At 30.9% G+C, this 25,640-nt stretch overlaps 1 protein-coding gene across 1 annotated transcript; it reads left to right on the forward strand.

The window, feature by feature from the left end:
- The first annotated feature begins 7,593 nt into the window (after nucleotides 1-7,593).
- LOC133319303 (uncharacterized) lies at nucleotides 7,594-11,543 on the forward strand. The gene is given in 3 exon segments (XM_061523260.1): nucleotides 7,594-8,501; nucleotides 10,162-10,625; nucleotides 10,627-11,543. Coding segments are annotated over 3 exon segments (2,220 nt in total). The 5' UTR covers nucleotides 7,594-7,627; the 3' UTR covers nucleotides 11,509-11,543.
- The last annotated feature ends 14,097 nt before the right edge of the window (nucleotides 11,544-25,640 follow it).

Here is a 25,640-nt window from a genome sequence, read left to right on the forward strand (position 1 = left end):
ATTATATAAAGAAGCTATCGGGGTGACTGTTGTGGATAAAGCTAATATTGCAGTGAAAAATATTCTGTCCTATTCTTATAGCTGTTCTACTGGATGTAAAATAACTTGGTTGCAACTGGCGGGATCTTTTTACCTCTGGATGATTGGATGTGGCCTGTCGGTTTGCTGTTTTATTGTAGAAATACTCACTAAGAAGCAGGTATAAGTTTTGCTTCTCATATACATACGTGTGAAAGAGAATGTACCCTTAAATATAGTATTATAAAGATAACTGTCAGTAGTACTACTTACACTGTGTAGATTTGTTTTATTCAATGATTTTATAAGTAAAAGCTTCAATAAGTTTATAAATATATGTTAATATAACGGTAATTCCTTGATTTATGCCTTTATTTTGAAACGCAATAATTTTACTTTAATTTTAAAGTGATCATAATATAGGATTAATTATGTTTAAATAGACAAAAACATAGTACGGAATTTGTAAAAGCATGATTATATTGTAAGTTTAGCTACTAACAAATATGCATACGTATATTTAAAAAGGTATTACATTTAGCGAAGTAAGTTTACATTATCCTGATTAAGATTTAGTACTTGTTTGAACTTGTATATTGTGATGTGTCTATTATTACAGTATCTCATAAAAATATGTCTACGTTATTTTCAATTCTATTGCGTTTAAATTGTACGAAGAATAGACTTTTATTGCTAACGCTTTTAAAGTCAGTCATTGAGTCAAAGTTTACGTATGTAGTTAATCCTTGCAAGTTCTTTAAGAATGTTCTCTAGTAAATAAGGTATCTATTGAAGTGATTAAATGTGTGCTAATTTTATATAGAATTTAACAATAAGGCAGAAACCTTTTTATTTTTCATTCTTTTGTTATAATTTTCTCTGATATTTACAGTGAAATTAAACTTTTCTTACAAATATTTTGAAATGTTGTTAGGGCAATGAAGTTGCTATGTGTAGTATCATCCAAATTGTATGGTCTTCTCAAGACATTTCTACAAAATGTTGCTTTAGTCCCTGGATCCAGATTGCTTCACTAGCATATAAATTGGGCAAATTTATTTCAAGGATACTAAGACCGCTACAAGAACGTAAAACAAAATCTTAGGATTCCTACCAGTATGTTAATCATATATACATTTTTAAAGTACACAAACAAAGACAGTTTGGGAAATTTCAATGTACAGTCATTTTTTAACTAGTTTATTTATTGTTGAATGCATTGAGTTTGTAAAAAGAAAGTTAAAGAATAATAACATGCTTATAGAATATGCATAATTATTTCATTACTACTACAGAATACATTTCAAAGAATTAATGAAGTAGAATGGATTCACATACGTTGATGGAGTAGCAATGGGGTCACTGATCTCCCCGTTGTTGAAGATATGGAGGAAAGACTTCCAGAAGCGAAGAGTTTCCTCTACGTGAGCCAAACTTGTGTTATATAAACAATATGTTGAAAACTCCTTCACTATACTACCTTTAAATAAGACATCTGCCTTTCTTAATCATCTGAATTCTATCAATACTGTAATTCAGTCCACTATAGAGTTGGAGGCAAATAATAATACTCTGGAATATACAGTTCATACACAACTCAGACATTCAAATGGGCATCTAAATGGAAATTGCACCACTACAAAATCTAAATCTTTGTTTCAGAAGACTCAGCTTTCTGGTGCTGATTATCTAAGAGCCGAGTAGCAATATTTAAATCGTGTTCTTAACATCTGTTGACAGTACTTGTCCCAACCCCGTGCCTCGCCAGCATCACAAGAACTATTAGCATTAATCCACAGTTGAATGGAAACCTGCCATATTACTATAATTATTTGATACGGGCTACTAACAAAAAAGAAATCATCACGCAGAATTTGTCAATTAAACAATGTAAAGACCAAATAAAAAGTTAGGGAATTTTGGAGCCAAGGCAAGAGTTCTATTCACAAGAGTATTTTCAAAAGCGAGTGTATATAAACTTAATTATGACTGGGGCTTGTTACTGATCACGAATAAAAAATGCTCCGAGTGTAGATATAAAGAATGAGACTATCAATTTATTAGCTTAGAGGGGTATATAAACAAAGTTTCCAATAGATCCTCTAAATTGACTTTTTGTAATATATTTTTATAATGATAAGGAAATTTTTCAGGAAAGTGTCATCAACAAGTACGTTAAAATCTTCTGGTGAAAAGTATCCAAGAAACTATAGGGCAAGTTTATTCTCACCCAGTGCATTTCAAGTATTTTGAGGAAGATTACTCAATATAGAAACAATGATTTTAAACTGTATTATTTTTAATCATATAACCAGACTGTTTGGAACAGACATAGGCTCAGCAAACACTGCAACATAAACGAAGATCTAACAATAGCATTCGATGACCATATCTTTTCCTCTATTGTGTCAAGAATTCTTAATATCTTGGACCAGCCGAAGTGGTTTTGCGGACTTGATTACTTACTTTTTGAATATAACTAAAATACGGACTTATTTTCCTAGACTCTGGATTGTGATTTCCTTCTCTGCAACACATAGTCCACCAGTCACAATAATAATCCTGTTGTGTATGTATGTTCTTCCGCAACTTCGAGACATTATTTAGTAGACCATTACGGCGATTTCAATCTTATAATTTGAAATTATAAGACCATGTTTCCTCACGATGTTTTCGTTCACTGTCCGTCAGGGGTGTCTTAATATTCTTAGAAAGTACATATGACCCGGAAAAGATCACATTGGTCCTTGCTAGGTTTCGAACCCGCGCCCACACTTATGAAAGGCGGGCTTTTAACCTCCCGGCCACCACGACTTATGAGTGACTTTAGGTGCCAGATAATTTTGGTTTAAATCTTTGACTACGAACTATTATTAACATGTATATAAAAAATCAAAGATGAACCCCTTTAAATGTAACAAGAGATAATAACTATATGCTAGAATGACAGAAAATAAAATAATTATATTATTATGAGACTTAAGAAGAGCAAGGTAAACAGAGTAAATAAACTGCGTTTATAGTTTATGAAATAACACAGTTTTATATAGATCTATGATATCAACCAAAAATGTTGTTAGGGAAGTCTTTTTGTACAACGATTTACTTTCTTATTATGGGACTCTTTTTGCTGTTTCTTAAAAATGCCAGAAAAACTGTCAGGAGACCACCGAAAAGGTTAGGTTATGTGGTAAATAAAAAAAATGGTTTCTCTTTCTAAATAATTTAAAATCAAATCTTTTTTATATTTTTTAAACTGGGTGTATTAGGTGTAATAATGGGTATTTCACTTGCATTTAGTGCCTTTTACCAATCAGGGCATGCTCTTAGATCAGCTGTCGTCTGTACTATGATGACTTTTGAAATGGAATATTTGATACTTAACTGTAAAGTGACTTTGGAAATTATACAAATTTGACAAAATCAAAATGGCTTTCTGTTACACATCATTTGCTTATTCTACAATGACGCTCTGGCAGAGTTTACCTCTGATAAGGGTACTCCGAGTAACTTGATTACCCTTACGACTTGGCTTGTGTGGACCAAGAGTGTGGCCCCTATTGACCTCTCACTCCGGCTCTACAGACAAGATAAGGAGGAGGCGGACATAATCCCTCGTCCAGACGAATTAAAAAAAAAATGGTTTCCTTATCTTCCGAAGATAATTGGCCTTTAGTGAAAATTATTATTTAGATATACGTATATTCAACGGTTTTTAAGTTCATAGGTTACAAATTCAAATAGGTTAAATTGAGGTTAAGGTTACATGAGTTTTAAATGTAAAAGGAATTAGTTTATTAGAATAACCGATAACAAAAATCTGCTTACTAGCTGTGAAACATGAAAAATAAGTTAGTCAATAGAGGAAATGAAACGTCGACTCTGTTATCTTTACTTAAACTAAATACAAAATGACTTTAACTAACCAATTTGCAACTCTGAAAAGTTAGAGTTCCAAAAGTTTAAAGTCCAAAAAAGTTTAGAGTTCCAAAAATTATGACTTTCTATATAGACACAAATTTTATTTATTATTTTGAGGATAAACTTTAAATAGCAGATATAACAAATTACTAACGAATGCAGAAGGCGGTCCCGTGTTATAGTCAATTAACGATTTAATTCAGATCACCTTACAAACATGGCACACATATTGTGTCTTTAACTATTGGGGAATTGCTGGCTCTGAGGAAAAACCAGGTAGTCGCTGCACGAGCAACCTCCATTAATTCTAGAGGCAGCACTCTACACAATATATTAATTATTTTTGAATATAAGAATAAGTTTTTGTTGTAACTTTATATTTAAAATATTGTCGTTGTCGTTTACCTAAAATTTACACAAAATATTGCTGGAAATTATTAAATTGAAACATTTAATTTATATCAGCCAGTTTCCAAATCTCAACCAATGGTTTAAAATGTGGATACCTGGTGTTAAAAATAAGATCCCTTTTAGGGTAAAAGACGTCAAAACAATCTTTATGATTACTTTCCGTTATAACGAAGATATGGTCAATTCTGTTGGACTTTAAATTTATTACAAAGACAGCGTTGCCCTTACCAGCGGCTTCTTAACAAACACAAAAGTATATAAAACCATAAAATTAAAGTCTCCTCAAAAACATCATAACATTCCCGTTCTTATCTTACGATATTACATGACATTCCAGTTTCTGTTATTTACTTCATTTGTTCAGTAAATAAAAAGTAATTGCATAAAATGACAACAATGTAAGTAAATCAATTGGAAACAAGTGAAAGTTTGTATAAATAAATTCTGTATATAATAATGAATATAGTCTAGAGAGTCTTACTATAATTTTAACTTATATAAGGCTTAGTTGGAGTCAACTTTAATTAAAATAACAGTAACTAAATGCAACTCCTTCCATTAAGGTGAGACACCGAAATTAAAGCAATTTTCTTAAGAATGAACAGAATGCAATGGAACTTAAATACTATGAAAATTTGTATGGAAGATATCTTTTGAAAGCGCTCAATGAGGTACAGAGTAATGACAATTTATTTAAGACAAAAATAATTCACATTGCTATGTCAATATTTATATATATTTGTACGACTTTAAGAATGAAAAAGTAATTTAATATATTGATAAAGTACAGTAATAATATGTTAGACAAGTCATGTTTGCAGTCGCGTCTGTGTTTTTATTGACCTATTAAAGTTTTCCTATCATTAGTTTGATCTTTCCTCTCTCACTATCTTAAATTGCATTGAAACGAACTATTGAAAAATGGATTTTTTCTTTAATTTAATATAAAAATGCATGAGTTCGCTGACAATGATTCTAACTGAATTTTCCTTATTTCAAATATCATTTGTCAGTAAGGTCTTGTTGCTCGTGTAGATAGTTATATATAATGAAATATAATGTTTGAGTATAATTCACAATAATATAGAACAAACTGTAAATACATATAGTTTGAATGATTTTTCCTAGTTTCGACTTAATTTTTTTGCAATGTTTAATTTATAACTACAAAATTAAACAAAAAACGTTGTTCAGAATAAATAATAAGTATTTGTGAATAAAGTTTAGAACTTATATAACTTTGAAGAATGACACACTTTTCCGTCATGTTTTACCGCGATAATATATCAGTGACATTATTTAAAAATCATATAATTGATACAACTTATCATGAAACACCACAGAACCAATAAACTCTGGACGTCTTAATGTTAATAGACCAACGAGATGCCAATAATTTTAATAAATATACTTAATCTAACCTAATAGTTACTTAAGCCTACAAAAACATTAATCATTATTGGTCAAAGACTTTCAGAAGAAGAATCTGAGATTAAAACAAAGTCTTTTAGAAGCGCTTCCAAGGGAAACTTTTAAATAAAATATGCAATGTAATATTATGTTTATTGTAAAGTAAAATTTTACATTGGCGTTTGTCAAATCATAGAAACTCAATTTTTATCCGATTACAAAAAAAAAGTATAAATGTCTTATAATTCGAATAATTTTAGGCGTCATTGGTGCATAGTGTTTGTTGTCTTCATAATATCCCAGAGCGGTTGGGTGCTGATTCACCAGATTTATAACATTTGTGTATTCCAGTTTTCATTTATAATCATATTTTTTTAAGCACTAGACGTTTGTTTGAGACGTCGTATCCCTCAAACAGGTCAAACTATTAAGATGTGTTCTTTTCATTCGAATTTCAGCATCCTTCTGATACTTAAATATGTTAGATTAAAATCAGTCCAACAGAGTAAGAGTTTCAACTCTTTATAAAATGATGCGAGGCATTTTTCCGGATTATTCAATTAAATGCTTCCCGTGTGTCAGTATAATCATGATATCTATTTTATTAAGTTATTATTATTTATTTAAGTTCTTTAATTTTCATTATAAATTATTATTTTCTTGATGTAATAAAAAATAATATACACGTAAAGTATGCCTTGCAAAAATGTCCTTTTCGATAAAACCTATTAGATACACACTGCAACGACATTATTGTTTTATGGTTTGCGTTAAAATTGTTAGGGAATCAAACTCCGCCAACATTCTGAGAAGACATGTGATAATGTCCAAAAAAGATTCCATGTCGCTAAGCTAAATAAAAGAAATTTAATTCACATTAAACTTAAGCGTCTAGCAGCGGAAGAAACTCCGCGTTACCACGATCACCCACTTACGCATCCAGTCTGACACTGTAACTATGACAAGACATCCGAATTACATCTTCGTTCTATGTCTGTAAATATAGAAAATTAAAACTAACATTTCCATTTTGACATACGTGGTGATTTGCATAGATAGTTTTGCTCATATGTAGCCAAGCGAAGCAAGCGGTTGTTTTTGGAGTTCCTTGCAGGGATTTCAATTTTATAAGATAGAGTGCACCACACGGCTAAATACTAGATCCACTTTTATATATTGTATGTGTATATAACATAATATATACATACATATATACTTTATTCCGGATTTCCCATCGTAATAGTTGGTATAATTTTTTTTTAACGTTAAATCTCCCCCTGACTGCAATGTTTAGCAAAATATTGCGATATAAATAGAATTACACTACCAACTAATACAAAATATGGAAGCAACTACGTAATAACAGACACAAACATAAAAATGCGTTTGTGCCTGTTTGAAAAAATATAAACTTCTTTTGATAATAGTATTACTTAATCTTATATAAACACTATTGGGTTACCAAAAAGTTTTGTAATATTGTAAAGAATCATTTAAATCAGAAATAATAACTACTATAAACAATTCGAATATGGGGGTGATTAGCTAAGATCCGGAGATAAAAACCTTAAAAGGTTTGTCTTGTATAGCAAGTATTTAGCGCATTAAACCTGTTATTTTGGTGTAACGAATTAATGTAAAGATAAATAAGGATATTCCGATTCTTATAACTGCGAACTAACTTTTTTTTATATCGAAAGTAATAAATCCATTCCATCAATTCTTTCGTTGGAATTAAAATAGTGACAAATTGTTCTACACAATATTTAATATAAATAAGGGATGATATAAAAGGACATGTATAGATGATTTTGGTTTTAGCGGAGACGCGATGTCTGTTATATACATCTGTGTAGTGACTTTTTCAATGACAAGTGCTCATTTTATGACATTTAATATTAAAGAAAATGATTACGCCCTTGCTAATTGTATAATTGGTGTATGTGATATAAGAAAATTCACGAAAAAAACTGTTGTGCTTTACGAACCTGATCACCAGGATTCATCATTCTTCGAAGAATTAAACAGTTTAATCGTCGATAAACAGTTACCATACATTGTAACAAATAATTTAAAAGAAGTTTACAAGACAGGTCAAAACTACACCGACGACATCTTGGTTGTAATCTATCAGAAATCTTGTGATACTCTAGACGTTCCTATAAACAAAGATACGAAATATCTTGTTGTTGTTGACGAATATATTTTTGACTCACAGTGTTATGACAATTTCATGAAAAGCTTACTTAAAGTTAGAACATATGACGTAACATTTATAACCAGAGACAAAATGTATGAGAAATATAATTTTATAACAGGCGTGCCTCATTGGAATGAAAAGAAATGTGATGTAGATGAGAATGTTACAATGACGAATATAAATACAAGTGTTAATGGATCTTTAGATAAATATGACAAAAATACCATATTTCCATCTAAACGACTAAAAAATCTTAAGCTGTGTGCATTTAAGGTTGGAATGGGGGCACTTTTTCCATTTTCAGTAATAGAAAATAATGATTCTTTTAAAAATTTACATCCTTTAAATGAGGAAGATATATTTGGATCCGATTTAGAAATCATGAAGTTAATAGCAAAAAATTTTTACGCCACTCTCGCAATGTTTCACATCAAACAGGATGAAAAGTATGATTCCATTAAATATTTGCTGAACGGTCCCCTTGATGCGTGTGGTGGAGGACTTTACAATATATATGGAGATATTGTATACATACTCGTCAGTCAGACATAGATGTTGCGGATGCGTTGCCAACCTTAGTTGTTGGGGAAAAGGAGGTGTGGGAATAAGGCATTCCTTAGTAGGCATTTATAAGGCATTCCTTAATAGGAAAGAGTGGGAACAGGGCAGGGGCAATCGGCTCTCTCACTCATTGGACGAAACACAGTCTTTAATAACTACTTCACCCCGGTTTTTTGTGAGAGGGTAGTACTTCCCCGGTCGAGCCAGTCCATGTTTGAGCTGTAGTTATTTGACCACAGCTAGGCTCTACCACCTATAAGTTTATTAATCATTATTAATCAAACACTTTCATGAATCTGAGTTTAAAACATAGTCTTGTAGAAGCGCTTACAAGGGAAACTTTAAAAACAAATGCAATGTAATATTATGTTTCGTGTAAAGTAAAATTTTACTTTGGCATTTTTCAAATCACAGAAACTCAATTATTTTCCGATTAAAAAAAGAAAAATGTTTAAATGTCTTATAATTCGAATAATTTTAGGCGTCGTTGGTGCATAGTGTTTGTTGTCTTCATAATATCCCAGAGCGGTTGGGTGCTGATTCACCAGATTTATAACATTTGTGTATTCCAGTTTTTATTTATAATCATATTTTTTTTAAACTCTAGACCCCAAAACAGGGGTATTATAAGTGTGACCACAATAATGAATGAATTCAGTACGATTATGCTTGGAGTTTTATATGGTAAATTCTGTATTACAATTGTGGGTACTTGAAAATAACGAATCACCTGATGTATTAATAAAATTATTAACATCGGTGAAATGGGTAATTTGAAAATAATTATAATGAACGAATACACGAAAAGGAATATTTTCGATACGAAATGGCTGTCGGCGCGACATATATACAATTCGAATATGGGGGTGATTAGCTAAGATCCGGAGATAAAAACCTTAAAAGGTTTGTCTTGTATAGCAAGTATTTAGCGCATTAAAACTATTTTGGTGTAACGAATTAATGTAGAGATAAATAGGGATATTCCGATTCTTATAACTGCGAACTATTTCTTATATCAAAAGTAATAAATCCATTCCATCAATTCTTTCGTTGGACTTAAAATAGTGACAAATTGTTCTACACAATATTTAATATAAATAAGGGATGACATAAAAGGACACGTGTAGATGATTTTGGTGTTAGCGGAGACGCGATGTCTGTTATATATATCCTTGTAGTGACTTTTTCAATGGCAAGTGCTCATTTTATGACATTTAATATTAAAGAAAATGATTATGCCCTTGCTAATTGTATAATTGGTGTATGTGATATAAGAAAATTCTCGAAAAAAACTGTTGTGCTTTACGAACCTGATCACCAGGATTCATCATTCTTCGAAGAATTAAACAGTTTAATCGTCGATAAACAGTTACCATACATTGTAACAAATAATTTAAAAGAAGTTTACAAGACAGGTCAAAACTACACCGACGACATCTTGGTTGTAATCTATCAGAAATCTTGTGATACTCTAGACGTTCCTATAAACAAAGATACGAAATATCTTGTTGTTGTTGACGAATATATTTTGGACTCACAGTGTTATAACAATTTCATGAAAAGCTTACTTAAAGTTAGAACATATGACGTAACATTTATAACCAGAGACAAAATGTATGATAAATATAATTTTATAACAGGCGTGCCTCATTGGAATGAAAAGAAATGTGATTTAGATGAGAATGTTACAATGATGAATATAAATAGTTGTGTTAATGGATCTTTAGATAAAAATGATGAAAAATTCATCTTTCCTTCTAAATATCTAAACAATCTTAAGCTGTGTAAGTTAAAGATTGGAATGGCACCACTTTTTCCATATTCAGTGATAGCAAATGAAAATTCACTTCAAAGTTTAGATCGTTTAAAAGAGGAAGATATATTTGGATCCGATTTAGAAATTATAAAGATAATGGCAAAAAAAATTAATTTTACCCTTGAAATGTTTTACATCAAACGGGATGAAGATAATAATATGGTAAAAAAGGATTTCATCAACTATTTGCTGAACGGTACCCTTGATGCGTGTGCTGGAGGACTTTACAATATATATGGAAATGTTGTAGCCTATTCCGGAGTATATGATCGTGAATTAGTTATTTTAGATCTATACTGTCGAACGAGAAACGAGATCTTGGCAAACCTTATTGAGAAAAACTGGTGGCCTCTATATATTTCTAATATTTTTGGCGTCTTATTCCATAATATGGAAATTATTCTGTCAGTTTGATGGCCGTGCGGTTTCATTGAACAATACCATACTATATGGTTTTGGTGCTCTTGTTGGAACATCGTCTTTAGCAAACGCGATGTCTTTGAAACAGAAGATTCTGAACTTATCATATCTCATACTGTGTTTGCATCTATCTTCATACATAAGTACCCAAATGTATTACTATCTAACAGTAGAGAATCCCCCAAAAACAATAAATACAATAGACGAACTTACGATATCCGGCACAGTCCCATACATAATCCCAGCAAAAAAATATTTTATAAATAATGATAAATATTTAGCATTTGCAAACACATCGCGTGAATGCGAGGATTTTTTTGATTGTGAGAGATTAGTTCTAAAAAACAGAGGGGCAACACTTATTTTAGAAGGATTGTTATATCCTTTTCAGTCATCCGCTGCCGTAAAAGATGAATCAAGGATAATGAGAGTGGACGAAGATGTTCTAGTAATTTATCATGAAATGATTATGAGAAAAGATTGTTTTGTGGTAGATAAATTACACAATATTATACCACGTCTTTTTGAAGCTGGTATTTGTGATAAATTATATAAAGAAGCTATCGGGGTGACTGTTGTGGATAAAGCTAATATTGCAGTGAAAAATATTCTGTCCTATTCTTATAGCTGTTCTACTGGATGTAAAATAACTTGGTTGCAACTGGCGGGATCTTTTTACCTCTGGATGATTGGATGTGGCCTGTCGGTTTGCTGTTTTATTGTAGAAATACTCACTAAGAAGCAGGTATAAGTTTTGCTTCTCATATACATACGTGTGAAAGAGAATGTACCCTTAAATATAGTATTATAAAGATAACTGTCAGTAGTACTACTTACACTGTGTAGATTTGTTTTATTCAATGATTTTATAAGTAAAAGCTTCAATAAGTTTATAAATATATGTTAATATAACGGTAATTCCTTGATTTATGCCTTTATTTTGAAACGCAATAATTTTACTTTAATTTTAAAGTGATCATAATATAGGATTAATTATGTTTAAATAGACAAAAACATAGTACGGAATTTGTAAAAGCATGATTATATTGTAAGTTTAGCTACTAACAAATATGCATACGTATATTTAAAAAGGTATTACATTTAGCGAAGTAAGTTTACATTATCCTGATTAAGATTTAGTACTTGTTTGAACTTGTATATTGTGATGTGTCTATTATTACAGTATCTCATAAAAATATGTCTACGTTATTTTCAATTCTATTGCGTTTAAATTGTACGAAGAATAGACTTTTATTGCTAACGCTTTTAAAGTCAGTCATTGAGTCAAAGTTTACGTATGTAGTTAATCCTTGCAAGTTCTTTAAGAATGTTCTCTAGTAAATAAGGTATCTATTGAAGTGATTAAATGTGTGCTAATTTTATATAGAATTTAACAATAAGGCAGAAACCTTTTTATTTTTCATTCTTTTGTTATAATTTTCTCTGATATTTACAGTGAAATTAAACTTTTCTTACAAATATTTTGAAATGTTGTTAGGGCAATGAAGTTGCTATGTGTAGTATCATCCAAATTGTATGGTCTTCTCAAGACATTTCTACAAAATGTTGCTTTAGTCCCTGGATCCAGATTGCTTCACTAGCATATAAATTGGGCAAATTTATTTCAAGGATACTAAGACCGCTACAAGAACGTAAAACAAAATCTTAGGATTCCTACCAGTATGTTAATCATATATACATTTTTAAAGTACACAAACAAAGACAGTTTGGGAAATTTCAATGTACAGTCATTTTTTAACTAGTTTATTTATTGTTGAATGCATTGAGTTTGTAAAAAGAAAGTTAAAGAATAATAACATGCTTATAGAATATGCATAATTATTTCATTACTACTACAGAATACATTTCAAAGAATTAATGAAGTAGAATGGATTCACATACGTTGATGGAGTAGCAATGGGGTCACTGATCTCCCCGTTGTTGAAGATATGGAGGAAAGACTTCCAGAAGCGAAGAGTTTCCTCTACGTGAGCCAAACTTGTGTTATATAAACAATATGTTGAAAACTCCTTCACTATACTACCTTTAAATAAGACATCTGCCTTTCTTAATCATCTGAATTCTATCAATACTGTAATTCAGTCCACTATAGAGTTGGAGGCAAATAATAATACTCTGGAATATACAGTTCATACACAACTCAGACATTCAAATGGGCATCTAAATGGAAATTGCACCACTACAAAATCTAAATCTTTGTTTCAGAAGACTCAGCTTTCTGGTGCTGATTATCTAAGAGCCGAGTAGCAATATTTAAATCGTGTTCTTAACATCTGTTGACAGTACTTGTCCCAACCCCGTGCCTCGCCAGCATCACAAGAACTATTAGCATTAATCCACAGTTGAATGGAAACCTGCCATATTACTATAATTATTTGATACGGGCTACTAACAAAAAAGAAATCATCACGCAGAATTTGTCAATTAAACAATGTAAAGACCAAATAAAAAGTTAGGGAATTTTGGAGCCAAGGCAAGAGTTCTATTCACAAGAGTATTTTCAAAAGCGAGTGTATATAAACTTAATTATGACTGGGGCTTGTTACTGATCACGAATAAAAAATGCTCCGAGTGTAGATATAAAGAATGAGACTATCAATTTATTAGCTTAGAGGGGTATATAAACAAAGTTTCCAATAGATCCTCTAAATTGACTTTTTGTAATATATTTTTATAATGATAAGGAAATTTTTCAGGAAAGTGTCATCAACAAGTACGTTAAAATCTTCTGGTGAAAAGTATCAAAGAAACTATAGGGCAAGTTTATTCTCACCCAGTGCATTTCAAGTATTTTGAGGAAGATTACTCAATATAGAAACAATGATTTTAAACTGTATTATTTTTAATCATATAACCAGACTGTTTGGAACAGACATAGGCTCAGCAAACACTGCAACATAAACGAAGATCTAACAATAGCATTCGATGACCATATCTTTTCCTCTATTGTGTCAAGAATTCTTAATATCTTGGACCAGCCGAAGTGGTTTTGCGGACTTGATTACTTACTTTTTGAATATAACTAAAATACGGACTTATTTTCCTAGACTCTGGATTGTGATTTCCTTCTCTGCAACACATAGTCCACCAGTCACAATAATAATCCTGTTGTGTATGTATGTTCTTCCGCAACTTCGAGACATTATTTAGTAGACCATTACGGCGATTTCAATCTTATAATTTGAAATTATAAGACCATGTTTCCTCACGATGTTTTCGTTCACTGTCCGTCAGGGGTGTCTTAATATTCTTAGAAAGTACATATGACCCGGAAAAGATCACATTGGTCCTTGCTAGGTTTCGAACCCGCGCCCACACTTATGAAAGGCGGGCTTTTAACCTCCCGGCCACCACGACTTATGAGTGACTTTAGGTGCCAGATAATTTTGGTTTAAATCTTTGACTACGAACTATTATTAACATGTATATAAAAAATCAAAGATGAACCCCTTTAAATGTAACAAGAGATAATAACTATATGCTAGAATGACAGAAAATAAAATAATTATATTATTATGAGACTTAAGAAGAGCAAGGTAAACAGAGTAAATAAACTGCGTTTATAGTTTATGAAATAACACAGTTTTATATAGATCTATGATATCAACCAAAAATGTTGTTAGGGAAGTCTTTTTGTACAACGATTTACTTTCTTATTATGGGACTCTTTTTGCTGTTTCTTAAAAATGCCAGAAAAACTGTCAGGAGACCACCGAAAAGGTTAGGTTATGTGGTAAATAAAAAAAATGGTTTCTCTTTCTAAATAATTTAAAATCAAATCTTTTTTATATTTTTTAAACTGGGTGTATTAGGTGTAATAATGGGTATTTCACTTGCATTTAGTGCCTTTTACCAATCAGGGCATGCTCTTAGATCAGCTGTCGTCTGTACTATGATGACTTTTGAAATGGAATATTTGATACTTAACTGTAAAGTGACTTTGGAAATTATACAAATTTGACAAAATCAAAATGGCTTTCTGTTACACATCATTTGCTTATTCTACAATGACGCTCTGGCAGAGTTTACCTCTGATAAGGGTACTCCGAGTAACTTGATTACCCTTACGACTTGGCTTGTGTGGACCAAGAGTGTGGCCCCTATTGACCTCTCACTCCGGCTCTACAGACAAGATAAGGAGGAGGCGGACATAATCCCTCGTCCAGACGAATTAAAAAAAAAATGGTTTCCTTATCTTCCGAAGATAATTGGCCTTTAGTGAAAATTATTATTTAGATATACGTATATTCAACGGTTTTTAAGTTCATAGGTTACAAATTCAAATAGGTTAAATTGAGGTTAAGGTTACATGAGTTTTAAATGTAAAAGGAATTAGTTTATTAGAATAACCGATAACAAAAATCTGCTTACTAGCTGTGAAACATGAAAAATAAGTTAGTCAATAGAGGAAATGAAACGTCGACTCTGTTATCTTTACTTAAACTAAATACAAAATGACTTTAACTAACCAATTTGCAACTCTGAAAAGTTAGAGTTCCAAAAGTTTAAAGTCCAAAAAAGTTTAGAGTTCCAAAAATTATGACTTTCTATATAGACACAAATTTTATTTATTATTTTGAGGATAAACTTTAAATAGCAGATATAACAAATTACTAACGAATGCAGAAGGCGGTCCCGTGTTATAGTCAATTAACGATTTAATTCAGATCACCTTACAAACATGGCACACATATTGTGTCTTTAACTATTGGGGAATTGCTGGCTCTGAGGAAAAACCAGGTAGTCGCTGCACGAGCAACCTCCATTAATTCTAGAGGCAGCACTCTACACAATATATTAATTATTTTTGAATATAAGAATAAGTTTTTGTTGTAACTTTATATTTAAAATATTGTCGTTGTCGTTTACCTAAAATTTACACAAAATATTGCTGGAAATTATTAAATTGAAACATTTAATTTATATCAGCCAGTTTCCAAATCTCAACCAATGGTTTAAAATGTGGATACCTGGTGTTAAAAATAAGATCCCTTTTAGGGTAAAAGACGTCAAAACAATCTTTATGATTACTTTCCGTTATAACGAAGATATGGTCAATTCTGTTGGACTTTAAATTTATTACAAAGACAGCGTTGCCCTTACCAGCGGCTTCTTAACAAACACAAAAGTATATAAAACCATAAAATTAAAGTCTCCTCAAAAACATCATAACATTCCCGTTCTTATCTTACGATATTACATGACATTCCAGTTTCTGTTATTTACTTCATTTGTTCAGTAAATAAAAAGTAATTGCATAAAATGACAACAATGTAAGTAAATCAATTGGAAACAAGTGAAAGTTTGTATAAATAAATTCTGTATATAATAATGAATATAGTCTAGAGAGTCTTACTATAATTTTAACTTATATAAGGCTTAGTTGGAGTCAACTTTAATTAAAATAACAGTAACTAAATGCAACTCCTTCCATTAAGGTGAGACACCGAAATTAAAGCAATTTTCTTAAGAATGAACAGAATGCAATGGAACTTAAATACTATGAAAATTTGTATGGAAGATATCTTTTGAAAGCGCTCAATGAGGTACAGAGTAATGACAATTTATTTAAGACAAAAATAATTCACATTGCTATGTCAATATTTATATATATTTGTACGACTTTAAGAATGAAAAAGTAATTTAATATATTGATAAAGAACAGTAATAATATGTTAGATAAGTCATGTTTGCAGTCGCGTCTGTGTTTTTATTGACCTATTAAAGTTTTCCTATCATTAGTTTGATCTTTCCTCTCTCACTATCTTAAATTGCATTGAAACGAACGATTGAAAAATGGATTTTTTCTTTAATTTAATATAAAAATGCATGAGTTCGCTGTCAATGATTCTAATTGAATTTTCCTTATTTCAAACATCATTTGTCAGTAAGGTTTTATTGCTCGTGTAGATAGTTATATATAATAAAATATAAGTCACAATAATATAGAACAAACTGTAAATACACATAGTTTGAATGATTTTTCCTAGTTTGGACTCAATTTTTTTGATATGTTTTATTTATAACCACAAAATTAAACAAAAAACTTTCTTCAGAATAAATAATAAGTATTTGTGAATAAAATTTAGAACTTATATAACTTTGAACAATGAAATACTTTTCTGTCAACTCTCACCGTGATAATATATCAGAGTGACATTATTTAAAAATCATATAATTGATACAACTTATCATAAAACACCACAGAACCAATAAACTCTGGACGTCTTAATGTTAATAGACCACCGAGATGCCAATAATTTTAATAAATATGCTTAATCTAACCTAATAGTTACTTAAGCCTACAAAAACATTAATCATTATTGGTCAAAGACTTTCAGAAGAAGAATCTGAGATTAAAACAAAGTCTTTTAGAAGTGCTTCCAAGGGAAACTTTTAAATAAATTATGCAATGTAATATTATGTTAATTGTAAAGTAAAATTTTCTTTGGCGTTTGTCAAATCATAGAAACTCAATTTTTATCCGATTACAAAAAAGAAAAAGTATAAATGTCTTATAATTCAAATAATTTAGGCGTCATTGGTGCACATTGTTTGTTGTCTTTATAATATCTCAGAGCAGTTGGGTGCTAATTCACCAAATTTATAACGTTTGTGTATTCCAGTCTCATTTATAATAATTTTGTTTTTAACTCTAATAACCCAAAACAGGGGTATTATAAGTGTGACCACGTTGTCTGTTATTTTGTGTGTTTGTTTGAGACGTCGTATCCCTCAAACAGGTCAAACTATTAAGATGTGTTTTTTACATTCGAATTTCAGCTTCCTTCTGATACTTAAAAATGTTAGATTAAAATCAGTCCAATAGAGTAAGAGTTTCAACTCGTTATAAATTGTGTGTCAGAATAATCATTATATCTATTTTATTAACTTATCATTATTTATTTAAGTTCTTTAATTTTCATTTTAAATTATTATTTTCTTCATATAATAAAAAATAATATACACGTAAAGTATGCCTTGTAAAAATGTCCTTTTCGATAAAACCTATTAGATACACACTGCAACGTTTATACTATTGTTTTATGGTCTACGTTAAAATTGTTAAGGAATCAAACTCCGCCAACATCCTGAGAAAACATGTGAAAATGTCCAAAAAAGATTCCATGCCGCTAAGCCAAATAAAAGAAATTTAATTCACATTAAACTTAAGCGTTTAGCAGCGGAAGAAACTCCGCGTTACCACGATCACCCACTTACGCATCCAGTCTGACACTGTAACTATGACAAGACATCCGAATAACATCTTTGTTCTGTGTCTGTAAATATAGAAAATTAAAACTAACATTTCCATTTTTGATATACATACGTGGTGATTTGCATAGATAGTTTTGCACTTATGTAGCCAAGCGAAGCAAGCGGTTGTTTTTGGACTTGCTTGCAGTGATTTCGATTCTATAAGATAGATTGCACCACATGACTAAATACTAGATTCACTTTTTTATATTGTATGCGTATATAACATAGTATATATATACATATATATATACTTTATTCCGGATTTCCCATCTTAATACTTGGTATAATTTTTTTTTAACGTTAAATCTCCCCCTGTCTGCAATGTTTAGCAAAATATTGCGATATTAACAGAATTACACTACCAACTAATACAAAATATGGAAGCAACTGCGTATTAACAGACACAAACATAAAAATGCGTTTGTGCCTGTTTGAAAAATTATAAACTTCTTTTGATAATAGTATTACTTAATCTTATATAAACACTATTGGGTTACCAAAAAGTTTTGTAATATTGTAAAGAATCATTTAAATCAGAAATAATAACTACTATAAACAATTCGAATATGGGGGTGATTAGCTAAGATCCGGAGATAAAAACCTTAAAAGGTTTGTCTTGTATAGCAAGTATTTAGCGCATTAAAACTATTTTGGTGTAACGAATTAATGTAAAGATGTATAAGGATATTCCGATTCTTATAACTGCGAACTATTTCTTATATCAAAAGTAATAAATCCATTCCATCAATTCTTTCGTTGGACTTAAAATAGTGACAAATTGTTCTACACAATATTTAATATAAATAAGGGATGATATAAAAGGACACGTATAGATGATTTTGGTTTTAGCGGAGACGCGATGTCTGTTATATACATCTGTGTAGTGACTTTTTCAATGACAAGTGCTCATTTTATGACATTTAATATTAAAGAAAATGATTATGCCCTTGCTAATTGTATAATTGGTGTATGTGATATAAGAAAATTCTCGAAAAAAACTGTTGTGCTTTACGAACCTGATCACCAGGATTCATCATTCTTCGAAGAATTAAACAGTTTAATCGTCGATAAGCAGTTACCATACATTGTAACAAATAATTTAAAAGAAGTATACAAGACAGGTCAAAATTACACCGACGACATCTTGGTTGTAATCTATCAGAAATCTTGTGATACTCTAGACGTTCCTATAAACAAAGATACGAAATATCTTGTTGTTGTTGACGAATATATTTTGGACTCACAGTGTTATAACAATTTCATGAAAAGCTTACTTAAAGTTAGAACATATGACGTAACATTTATAACCAGAGACAAAATGTATGATAAATATAATTTTATAACAGGCGTGCCTCATTGGAATGAAAAGAAATGTGATTTAGATGAGAATGTTACAATGATGAATATAAATAGTTGTGTTAATGGATCTTTAGATAAAAATGATGAAAAATTCATCTTTCCTTCTAAATATCTAAACAATCTTAAGCTGTGTAAGTTAAAGATTGGAATGGCACCACTTTTTCCATATTCAGTGATAGCAAATGAAAATTCACTTCAAAGTTTAGATCGTTTAAAAGAGGAAGATATATTTGGATCCGATTTAGAAATTATAAAGATAATGGCAAAAAAAATTAATTTTACCCTTGAAATGTTTTACATCAAACGGGATGAAGATAATAATATGGTAAAAAAGGATTTCATCAACTATTTGCTGAACGGTACCCTTGATGCGTGTGCTGGAGGACTTTACAATATATATGGAAATGTTGTAGCCTATTCCGGAGTATATGATCGTGAATTAGTTATTTGGATCTATACTGTCGAACGAGAAACGAGATCTTGGCAAACCTTATTGAGAAAAACTGGTGGCCTCTATATATTTCTAATATTTTTGGCGTCTTATTCCATAATATGGAAATTATTCTGTCAGTTTGATGGCCGTGCGGTTTCATTGAACAATACCATACTATATGGTTTTGGTGCTCTTGTTGGAACATCGTCTTTAGCAAACGCGATGTCTTTGAAACAGAAGATTCTGAACTTATCATATCTCATACTGTGTTTGCATCTATCTTCATACATAAGTACCCAAATGTATTACTATCTAACAGTAGAGAATCCCCCAAAAACAATAAATACAATAGACGAACTTACGATATCCGGCACAGTCCCATACATAATCCCAGCAAAAAAATATTTTATAAATAATGATAAATATTTAGCATTTGCAAACACATCGCGTGAATGCGAGGATTTTTTTGATTGTGAGAGATTAGTTCTAAAAAACAGAGGGGCAACACTTATTTTAGAAGGATTGTTATATCCTTTTCAGTCATCCGCTGCCGTAAAAGATGAATCAAGGATAATGAGAGTGGACGAAGATGTTCTAGTAATTTATCATGAAATGATTATGAGAAAAGATTGTTTTGTGGTAGATAAATTACACAATATTATACCACGTCTTTTTGAAGCTGGTATTTGTGATAAATTATATAAAGAAGCTATCGGGGTGACTGTTGTGGATAAAGCTAATATTGCAGTGAAAAATATTCTGTCCTATTCTTATAGCTGTTCTACTGGATGTAAAATAACTTGGTTGCAACTGGCGGGATCTTTTTACCTCTGGATGATTGGATGTGGCCTGTCGGTTTGCTGTTTTATTGTAGAAATACTCACTAAGAAGCAGGTATAAGTTTTGCTTCTCATATACATACGTGTGAAAGAGAATGTACCCTTAAATATAGTATTATAAAGATAACTGTCAGTAGTACTACTTACACTGTGTAGATTTGTTTTATTCAATGATTTTATAAGTAAAAGCTTCAATAAGTTTATAAATATATGTTAATATAACGGTAATTCCTTGATTTATGCCTTTATTTTGAAACGCAATAATTTTACTTTAATTTTAAAGTGATCATAATATAGGATTAATTATGTTTAAATAGACAAAAACATAGTATCCTTACTATTTGTAAAAGCATGATTATATTGTAAGTTTAGCTACTAACAAATATGCATACGTATATTTAAAAAGGTATTACTTTTAGCGAAGTAAGTTTACATTATCCTGATTAAGATTTAGTACTTGTTTAAACTTGTATATTATGACGTGTTTATTATTACAGTATCTCATAAAAATATGTTTACGTTATTTTCAATTCCATTGCGTTTAAATTGTACGAAGAATAGACTTTTATTGCTAACGCTTTTAAAGTCAGTCATTGAGTCAAAGTTTACGTATGTAGTTCATCCTTGCAAGTTCTTTAAGAATGTTCTTTAGTAAATAAGGTATCTATTGAAGTGATTAAATATGTGCTAATTTTATATAGAATTTAACAATAAGGCAGAAACCTTTTTATTTTTCATTCTATTGTTACAATTTTCTCTGATATTTACAGTGAAATTAAAATTTTCTTACAAATATTTTGAAATGTTATTGGGTGATGAAGTTGCTATGTGTAGTATCATCCAAATTGTATGGTCTTCTCAAGACATTTCTACAAAATGTTGCTTTAGTCCCTGGATCCAGATTGCTTCACTAGCATATAAATTGGGCAAATTTATTTCAAGGATACTAAGACCGCTACAAGAACGTAAAACAAAATCTTAGGATTCCTACCAGTATGTTAATCATATAACATTTTTAAAGTACACAAACAAGGACAATTTGGGAAATTTCAACGTACAGTCTGTTTTTAACTAGTTTATTTATTGTTGAATGCATTGAGTTTGTAAAAAGAAAGTTAAAGAATAATAACATGCTTATAGAATATGCATAATTATTTCATTACTACTACAGAATAAATTTCAAAGGATTAATGAAGTAGAATGGATTCACATACGTTGATGGAGTAGCAATAGGGTCACCGATCTCCCCGTTGTTGAAGATATGGAGGAAAGACTTCCAGAAGCGAAGAGTTTCCTCTACGTGAGCCAAATTTGTGTTATATAAACAATATGTTGAAAACTCCTTCACTATACTACCTTTAAATAAGACATCTGCCTTTCTTAATCATCTGAATTCTATCAATACTGTAATTAAGTCCACTATAGAGTTGGAGGCAAATAATACTCTGGAATATACAGTTCATACACAACCCAGACATTCAGATGGGCATCTAAATGGAAATTGCACCACTACAAAATCTAAATCTTTGTTTCAGAAGACTCAGCTTTCTGGTGCTGATTACCTAAGAGCCGAGTAGCAATATTTAAATCATGTTCTTAACATCTGTTAAGATTATCTCAATAGTACTTGTCCCAACCCCGTGCCTCGCCAGCATCACAAGAATTATCAGCGTTAATTTACAGTTGAATGAAAACCTGTCATATTACTATAATTATTTGATACGGGCTACAAACAAAATAGTAATCATCACGCAGAATTTGTCAATTAAACAATGTTAAGACCACATAAAAAGTTACGAAATTTTGGAGTCAAGGCAAGTGTTTTATTCACAAGTATATTTTCAAAAGCGAGTGTATATAAACATAATTATGACTGGGGCTTGTTACTGATCACGAATAGGTGCATCAGTACAATTTTTCAAAAGTATGATTTTTTAAATAATTAGATTAAATAAAAATGACTTTAGCCCAAAAATGCTCCAAGAGTAGAGATGAAGAATGAGACTATCAATTTTTTAGCTTAGAGGGGTATATAAACAAAGTTTCGAATAGATCCTCTAAATTGACGTTTTGTAATATATATTTATAATGGTAAGGAAATTCTTCAGGAAAGCGTCATCAACAAGTACGTTAAAATCTTCTGGTGAAAAGTATCAAAGAAACTATAGGGCAAGTTCATTCTCACCAAGTGCATTTCAAGTATTTTGAGGAAGTTTACTCGATAGAGAAACAATGATTTTAAACTGTATTATTTTTAATCATATAACCAGACTGATTGGAACACACATAGGCTCAGCAAACACTGCAACATAAACGAAGATCTAACAATAGCATTCTACGGCCATATCATTCCTCTATTGTGTCAAGAATTCTTAATATCTTGGACCAGCCGAAGTGGTTTTGCGGACTTGATTACTTACTTTTTGAATATAACTAAAATACGGACATACTTTCCTAGACTCTGGATTGTAATTTTCTTTCTTTGCAACACAGAGTCCACCAGCCACAATAATAATCCTGCTATGTATGTATGTTCTTCCGCAACTTCGAGACATTATTTAGTAGACCATTACGGCCATTGCTGTCTCTATTACTCTTACATACCTTAAACCCTGGCCAATTCGAGTATTTCGGGGCATATTCAGTGAGTTTATCCGAACTTTCAGGCTTTGGCTCGTCACCGCAAGGCTCACTCTTGAACCTTTGTTCAATCTTCGAGAAATAATCCTGATAATATATAATTTTATTTCCAACTAGAATTTGGCCAGATTCGTTCTTTTATAAATCTGTTATTTAAGTATTTTTCCGATATTTGGTCACTTGTCACTATGTCCAGATTTATCTTATATTAAGTAAATAAAAGACATGCTCCACTCTGTACCTGGTTTAATGCAGGTATGATTTGTTACTAGGATTGGATATTATTGTCTCCATTTAGAGAAGTGAGGTCAGTGTGGACGTTTTTAAGGAGGTGACTTTAGGTACCAGATTATTTTGGTTTAAATCTTTGACTACGAACTATTATTAACATGTATGTAAAAACTCAAAGATAAACCCCTTTAAATGTAACAAGAGATAATAACTGTATGCTAGAATGTCAGAAAATAAAATAATTATATTATTATGAGACTTAAGAAGAGCAAGGTAAACAGAGTAAAAAAAATGCGTTTATAGTTTATGAAATAACACAATTTTATATAGATCTATGATACCAATAATAATGTTGTTATGGAAGTCTTTTTGTACAACGATTTACTTTCTTCTTATGGGACTCTTTTTGCTGTTTCTCAAAAATACCAGAAAACTTGTCAGGAGACCACCGGAAAGGTTAGGTTATGTGGTAAATAAAAAAAATGGTTTCTCTTTCTAAGTAATTTAAAATCAAATCTTTTTTATATTTTTTTTAAAATGGGTGTATTAAGTGTAACAGTGAGTATTGCATTTAGTGCCTTTTACCAATCAGGGCATGCTCTTAGATCAGCTGTCGTCTGTACCATGATGACTATTGATACTTAACTTTAACGTGACTTTGACGATTATTCAAATGTGACAAAATATAAATGGCTTTATGTCATACATCATTTGCTTATTCTACAATGACGCTCTGGCACAGTTTCCCAAACCCTTGATAAGGGTGCTTCGAGTAACTTGATTACCCTTAAGACTTGGCTTGTGTGGACCACGAGTGTGGCCCCTATTGACCTCTCACTTCGGCTCTACAGACAAGATAAGGAGGAGGCGGGCATAATCCCTCGTCCAGACGAATTAAAAAAAAATGGTTTCCTTATCTTCCGAAGATAATTGGCCTTTAGTTAAAATTATTATTTAGATATACGTATATTCAACGGTTTTTAAGTTCATAGGTTACAAATTCAAATAGGTTAAATTGAGGTTAAGGTTACATGAGTTTTAAATGTAAAAGGAATTAGTTAATTAGAATAACCGATTACAAAAATCTGCTTACTAGCTGTGAAACATGAAAAATAAGTTAGTCAACAGAGGAAATAAAATTTCGACTCTGTTATCTTTACTTAAACTAAATGCAAAATAACTTTAACTAACCAATTTGCAACTCTGATGCCAACAATTATGACTTTCTATATAGACACAAATTTTATTTATTATTTTGAGGATAAACTTTAAATAGCAGATATAACAAATTACTAACGAATGCAGAAGGCGGTCCCGTGTTATAGTCAATTAACGATTTAATTCAGATCACCTTACAAACATGGTCACACATATTGTGTCTTTAACTAGTGGGGAATTGCTGGCTCTGAGGAAAAACCAGGCAGTCGCGGCACGAGCAACCTCAATTAATTCTCAGAGGCAGCACTCTACACAATATATTATATATTTTTAAATATTAGAATAAGTTTTTGTTGTAACTTTATATTTAAAATATTGTCATTGTCGTTTACCTAAAATTTACACAAAATATTGGTGGAAATTATGAAATTGAAACATTTTATTTATATCAGCAAGTTTCCAAATCTCAACCTATGGTATAAAATGTGGATACCTGGTGTTAAAAATAAGATCCCTTTTAGGGTAAAAGACGTCAAAACAATCTTTATGATTACTTTCCGTTATAACGAAGATATGGTCAATTCTGTTGGACTTTAAATTTATTACAAAGACAGCGTTGCCCTTACCAGCGGCTTCTTAACAAACACAAAAGTATATAAAACCATAAAATTAAAGTCTCCTCAAAAACATCATAACATTCCCGTTCTTATCTTACGATATTACATGACATTTCAGTTTCTGTTATTTACTTAATTTGTTCAGTAAATAAAAAGTAATTGCATAAAATGACAACAATGTAAGTAAATCAATTGGAAACAAGTGAAAGTTTGTATAAATAAATTCTGTATATAATAATGAGTATAGTCTAGAGAGTCTTACTATAATTTTAACTTATATAAGGCTCAGTTGAAGTCAACTTTAATTAAAATAACAGTAACTAAA

Source organism: Danaus plexippus, chromosome 17 (genome assembly GCF_018135715.1).
Source record: "Danaus plexippus chromosome 17, MEX_DaPlex, whole genome shotgun sequence".
Lineage (NCBI taxonomy): Eukaryota > Metazoa > Arthropoda > Insecta > Lepidoptera > Nymphalidae > Danaus > Danaus plexippus.